The sequence below is a fragment of the Triticum aestivum genome, chromosome 5B (genome assembly GCF_018294505.1).
Source record: "Triticum aestivum cultivar Chinese Spring chromosome 5B, IWGSC CS RefSeq v2.1, whole genome shotgun sequence".
NCBI lineage: Eukaryota > Viridiplantae > Streptophyta > Magnoliopsida > Poales > Poaceae > Triticum > Triticum aestivum.
The window spans coordinates 108,794,590-108,801,318 of NC_057807.1; the positions used below are offsets into that span (position 1 = coordinate 108,794,590).

The window sequence follows — 6,729 nt, forward strand, 5'->3', positions numbered from 1 at the left end:
TATACACCATGTCCGAATTCATTGCTTCAAAGAAGAGACAAAAACATTTAGCACGCGCATTTCATCAAACACTTGCCGTGCATGGTGACCCTCGTAAGGAGCGGATGGTACCTGCGCGACGGATGGATGAGAGGTGTGGATTGGCGGGAGAAGACAAGCGGTGCGATGATCGGGTGTTGTGGTGTAGGTCCAGGAAGGGCTTGACAACCGACAGGGATGGTAAAGCGACGACGGCGGCGAGGGAGGAAGCGGACGCAGAGAAAGAGAAAATTATGAAGATGCGGGTTCACGCGGAGTTTTGGGTGGACCGAAGGTGTCGGAGTCCTACATGGCGATGGTCCGAATTTTTGCAAAGCCCTAGTTTGCTTTCAGTTTGCCGGGAAACGGACAAACGGACTGATCCGTGAACTGGGGCTTCGTCGGATGGTAAATCGAAGAGCGCAGTATGGACAATTTCGGACGATTTGAGGATCCATTTTGAAGATGCCCTAACTTTCATTGTTTACGAGTGGAGTGTCATTGTTTTTACTCCCTCTGATCCATGCAAAATGTTGCTGACAATTTTTAAGTGACAATTAATATGAATTGGAGGAAGAGGAAAAAAAATACTAGTAAACACTTTCAGTGACTCTAACTTCCAAAAGGAGATTATGATTGAGGCGTCAGCGGTACGACTTGTACCGACAACCGGAGTTGACATTCAGCCAAACGCATTGTCGCTCCGGGCATCCTCCAGCTGTAGCCTGGCTACAGTTCTTCCCTCCTCCTGTCTTCAACCTTTCTTTCTTTTTTTTCTTTTTTTTTCTTTGCGGGAAGGAGCGTTTTCAACCTTGTTCAACTAATCCCGTTGACAAGATGCTGACCCGCATAATAAATGTACTACTCCCTCGGTCCCAAAATATAAGAACGTTTTTGATACTATCAAAAACGCTTTTATATTTTAGGACGGAGGGAGTAGCTTTTACGTATAGGATCGTTGGCGAAAACCTATTTCGCAATGTGGATTTACTCTACCAAAATCGGGGGAGAGGGGGGGGGGAGAGGATTTTGTTTAGGTAGGTTACATAAGCTTTCGTAGCTTTTTACATAGATGCAGCATTATTGTTTACTCTACCAAATCACTTTTGGGCGAGCATCTACAGCCGGACCTCTCAAAGCTATCACATATGTCCGGGCGGGCTGCCCCGGTCACTGTTCGGTCACATTTTTTGACCTAGACTGACACCTTAAACGGGCCTCAAACACCCGGACTAACCGACACCCCCATATCCAGCTCAAATATGGGCGGATATGAGGTGGCCCGGTCACGTCCGGGCGCATCCGCCTGGCAAGCCCGACGCACCACCGATCGCACGGATGTCCCACAAAAAACCTCATCGGCCTTGTCGGTCTGAAACCCTAGTTCACTCACTCTCCTCTCTCGCTCTGTCCTTCCCTCTCCTATCACCGATTCCGATTGAATTCGGCGCAATGTCGAGCTCTGGCAGCCGCTCCGACGACGAGGTGGATCTGGAGTATGAGCTTGCCCTCCGCATCGCCTTGGAGCGGTCCAAGGTGGACACCTGGGGCAGCTCCGGATCTGCAGCCTCGCCGCAGCCGCCGCTTCCTCGTCGACGCATCTTGGACGCCGGCGCCGGCCCCTCCCGGCCCATGGGTAGCTTCGACAGGTGGCCAGCGCAATCGACGCCTCCCCCACGCCGTCCCATCGCCCCGCCGGCTGCTGCTTCTCCACGCCGTCCCCTCGCCCCGCCTGCTGCTGCTCCCCCTCGTGGGCAGCGGTGGTGCTTGTGCTCACTCCGCCCGCCCGGACGCGCACGCGGAGTCGGAGGCCGCGCCGCCCGCCGCGAGAGACGGAGGCAAGGGAGAGGGAAGCTGTGGAGAGCTTTCCGTCGCCGGCCTGAGTTACCGGCGGAGCCCGACAAGGACCAGCGACTCCTCGCGTGGGTCTCCCGCCTATCGCTGACGGTGAAGATGGACGCTCGGCGGCTCCGCCTGAAGAACTCCAAGGCTCTTCAGCTTGATATCGAGCAGTCCGAGCGGGAGGCGTTGGAGAAGGCGAAGGAGGCGACTCGGCTGGCCAAGCTCAGGCGGCAGCAGGACCGGGCCGTCCAGCACCTTAAGGGCCTCATCATCACCGACTTCTCCTCCTCTGACGACGACGGCTCCTCCTCCAACGAATTGGACGCTTCTCCACCAGCCGACGACGGGTACAACTATGCCGGCGATCAGAAGGGGAAAGGGCCAGCCCGGAAGTGGTGAAGTTGATTTTAATTTCAAGTTTTAGATGTAGTATATAGTTGTCCGTCGTTTGTATGAACTTTGGTGGATCTTTTGGAAAACTATTGTGCAATTTCTATGTCCGGAGCTGATCTACGTAGTTTGAACGACGTTGCATGCTATAACATGGATATAGGGTTTCGGATATGAGAGACACGAATGTGGACAACGCGATTTGAGGCGTGCTCGGTCAGTGTCCGCGGACTAGTCCGAGGACGTTTGAGGGTCTGGATTTGCTGTAGATACTCTTAAATGCCAATGCGTAATCAAGATGGAGCGTGCCTACTATCTCAATCAGACATCAATTCGTCCGACGGGAGACGCATGTCACCGTTGATGAATCCTACAGTTGCAAGCACTATCGACTTTGACCAAGTCCATCGAACTACTGTCCCCATCAATCAATGGAAGCTCTAGATGCCTTCCATTATGTGAGAAAGATTTTCATCTTTTTTTCAGGGCGAAGAAGATCAGGGAAAGCAAATTAATGATGGGTCGGTCGGTCAAATTAAACACTCACTGGTCACTGCCTCACTCCTCTCGCTTTCTTCTTCACCCCTACAAAACCAGCAACCCCGCCCGCCATTTAACACCTCCTTCCCATTTTCCACCCACCCACACCCGGATTTCCCCCACACCCACCACAAGAAACAGCAGCAACATCGGCTCACCAGCCCCGCCTCCAATGCAATGCCTCTCATCCCAGCTCTGTTCCTCCTCCTCCTCCTCGCCACCCTCGCCGCCTCCCAAGAATTCACCTACACCGGCTTCGGCGCTGCCCGGAACGGCGGCGCTCCGAACCTCACCCTGAACGGCGTCACGGAGCTCCAGCCGGACGGCATCATGCGCCTCACGAACGACACCTCCCGGCTCAAGGGCCACGCCTTCTACCCGTCCCCGCTCCGCCTCCTCGCCCCGCCCGGCTCCGGTGCCAAGAACAACGCCACCACGGCGGCGGTGTCCTTCTCCACGGCGTTCGCGTTCGCCGTCGTGCCCGAGTACCCCAGGCTCGGCGGCCACGGCTTCGCCTTCGTGGCCGCCCCCGACCCGCGCCTCCCGGGGGCCCTGCCCAGCCAGTACCTCGGCCTGGTCAGCGCCGACGACGACGGCAACGCCACCAACCACGTGTTCGCCATCGAGTTCGACACGGTGCAGGACTTCGAATTCGCCGACATCAACGACAACCACGTCGGCGTCGACCTCAACAGCCTCACTTCCAACGCCTCCGCGTCCGCCGCGCCCATCAACCTCAAGTCCGGAGACACCGTCCTCGCCTGGGTCGACTACGATGGGGACCGGAGGCTCCTCAACGTCTCTATCGCCACCTTGGCGGCGCCTGAGAAGCCGGCGGCGCCGCTCATATCCTTCCACGTCGACCTGTCCATCGTCTTCCAGGAGCAGATGTACGTCGGCTTCTCGGCGTCCACGGGGCTCCTTGCGAGCTCGCATTACCTCATGGGGTGGAGCTTCAAGTTGGGCGGGGGCGCAGCGCCGCCGCTCGACCTGTCATCCCTCCCATCGCTGCCGAGGCCCAAGCCAGACAAGAAGAGCAGGACGTCCCTGATCCTCGCATCGGTGTTCTCGGCGTTTGTGGCGCTGTTGGTGCTCGCCGGCGCGGGCGCGTACGCGGCATACCGCATCAAGAACCGCGACGTCATCGAGCCGTGGGAGCTGGACTACGGCCCGCACCGGTACAAGTACCCGGAGCTGAAGCGCGCCACGCGAGGGTTCCGCGACCGCGAGCTCCTCGGCCGCGGCGGCTTCGGCAAGGTGTACCGCGGCGTGCTCCCTGGCACGCCCCCCACCGTGGTCGCCGTGAAGCGCGTGTCCCACGATTCCCGGCAGGGGCTCCGGGAGTTCGTCGCAGAGATCGCGTCCATCGGCCGGCTCCGCCACCGCAACCTCGTGCAGCTCCAGGGCTGGTGCCGCCGCCGCGGCGACCTCCTCCTGGTCTACGACTTCATGCCCAACGGCAGCCTGGACATGCACCTCTTCGGCGACGGCCTCCGGGCGGCGCAGCTAACGTGGGGCGTCCGGTACAAGATCCTCCGGAACGTGGCGTCGGCGCTGCTGTACCTGCACGAGGAGTGGGAGCACGTGGTGCTCCACCGCGACGTCAAGGCAAGCAACGTGCTCCTCGACGGCGATATGGCGGGGCGGCTCGGCGACTTTGGGCTGGCCAAGCTGTACGAGCACGGCGCGAACCCGGCCACGACGCGGGTGGTGGGCACGCTGGGGTACCTGGCGCCGGAGCTGACACGGACGGGGAAGGCCACGACGGCGGCAGACGTGTTCGCGTTCGGGGCGCTGGTGCTGGAGGTGGTCGCCGGGCGGCGACCCATCGAGCCGCGGGCAGGGCCGGAGGAGCTCGTGCTGGCGGAGTGGGCGTGGGAGCGGTACGCGGCGGGGGAGGTGGAGAAGGTGGTGGACGCGAGGCTGGGCGGGGCGTTCGACGCGGAGGAGGCGGCCGTGGCGGTGAAGCTGGGGCTGTGGTGCTCGCACCCGGTGCCGGTGGCGCGGCCGACGATGAGGGAGGTGGCGAGGTACCTGGACAGCGGGGACGCCGCGGAGGTGCCGCCGCCTCCACCACCGCCCCCGCCGCCGCCGGTGTGCTCCGGTGAGGTTGGGTACGACGACTTCGTGCACTCGTTCCCGTCGTCGTCGTTCGAGAGGGCGGCGGCGGCCGGCGGAGGGGACCCGCTGTCGCAGACATCGGTGGCCACGTTCCCCTTCTCGCCGCTGTCCATGCGGTCATCCCACGTCAGCGTATGAACCCTCCTCCTCTGGTCAGTGGATCAACAGGTGCAGTGGAACCAGTGAACCATTGGTCATTTCACACGGGAGGCGCACACTAGTACTAGCATCATCATGCCTGAACAGTTGTTGGTTTAATCACGGAGCAAGATATTGCAGATGTTTGGATGATTCACGGATGATCATGGAAACAGAACGCATTTCTGGTGAATGTGTTAGGCGAACACAGAAAATATATTAAGGGCGTCTCCAACTCTGGGAAAATATCAGGTGCTCCCATCTTTAGGGTGCTTCCCATATTCCAACTTCAAAAAAAAAATCAAGTTTAAATGTTTCAAAATTCTAATTTTTTTATGAATGTTCACAAGAAATGTAACTACAATTCTTTAAAATTTCAGATCCAAAACTCTAAATAAAAATCGATAAACGAAAATGTGAAATCGAGCATGAATAGTATCATAAAAAGACAAAAGCAATATTAGACACTATTCATACGTGAATTTGTTTTTTTTGTTTCTCCATGTACATTTCGAGTTTGGATTTGAAATTTTAAGGGGGTGTAGTCATATTCCTTGTGAGCATTCACACTTTTTAATAAATTTTTTGAAACATTTAAATTGATGTTTTAAAGTTGGAGCATGGGGAGCACCAAAAGGATGGGAGCACCTGGAATTTTCCCCTCCAACTCCACCCCCGAATATACCTGGCCATCCGTCGGGCTGGGCCGGACTTCGGGCCGGACCTACCCAAGCCCGATGCAAAAAACCCAGGCCCGAGCTCGGCCTGGCCCGGCCGTCGGGCCTAAAAATTGGGCCCGAGCTCGGCCCATCACGCTAAAAGCCCGTCGGGCCTCGGGCCACGGGACGGCCTCTTCCTTAAACGACAATTTTGATGGGCCCGGGCCCGGCCCGGCCTGGCTGTCGGGCTCAAAATCGAGGCCCGAGCCTGGCCCGTGGTCAAGGTCGGGCCGGGCCGGGTCGGGCTTTTTCGGGCCGGGCTGCCCATGGCCAGGGCTACCCCCAACCACCCACGGCCGTTCGGACCGCACGGTCCCGACACGTTGTGTCATCCAACACGGTTTTGTATCAGTCCGGACGCATTTTCTCCCACAAACCGGATACAAACATGGGGGGCTTTGCGATCATCCACAACACCCATGCTCACTTCGACCACCATGTCCCACTGAAACCCCCTCCTTTCTCCCCCTCGCGCATTCCCGTCCGACGCTAGCTGCCCGCATTCATGTCGTTGTAGAGCGAGGGCTTCAATTAAAGCCGGCCTAGAGCAGACGTGACCTCTCACTGCCTTCGCCATTGAAGCGGCACGCTGACAGAGGGTGCCGCCTGCAATGTGTTCCCTGTGTCCGCGCCTGTTCAGTACCAGAGACGCGTTACTGAATGGGATTACCACGCCCATTCAATGCCCTATCCATCCGTATGCTGCCATTAAGCAGGCTCGCCGCCTGACAAACCCATTCCGGCGCCACGCATTGACGCACCCGGACGCCTGGCCTCATTGCAATCCGGTATTTGAAGTCGGCCACACCCGTCTAACTCCAGCCACAGAACAATCCGCTCCCCATCCTCCTCCCTTGCACCGCATCCGCATGGTTGTAGGCGGAAAAATATGTGGGAGAGCCTTTCCACGGAGATGAAGCACGAGGTGGCCGTCCTTGCGGTCGCCTGGTAGAGCCGCTGT

The 6,729-nt window shown here is 58.1% G+C and overlaps 1 protein-coding gene across 1 annotated transcript; it reads left to right on the forward strand.

Annotated features, from left to right (window-relative positions):
• Positions 1-2,876: 2,876 nt before the first annotated feature.
• Positions 2,877-5,606, forward strand: LOC123110671 (L-type lectin-domain containing receptor kinase S.4-like). The gene has a single exon (XM_044531258.1). The coding sequence runs from the start codon at positions 2,968-2,970 to the stop codon at positions 5,047-5,049; it is 2,082 nt and encodes a 693-aa protein (XP_044387193.1). The 5' UTR covers positions 2,877-2,967; the 3' UTR covers positions 5,050-5,606.
• The last annotated feature ends 1,123 nt before the right edge of the window (positions 5,607-6,729 follow it).

Coding starts and splice junctions, on each gene's coding strand:
- LOC123110671 (XM_044531258.1), top strand. CDS start 2,968: ATGCCTCTCATCCCAGCTCTGTTCCTCCTCCTCCTCCTCGCCACCCTC.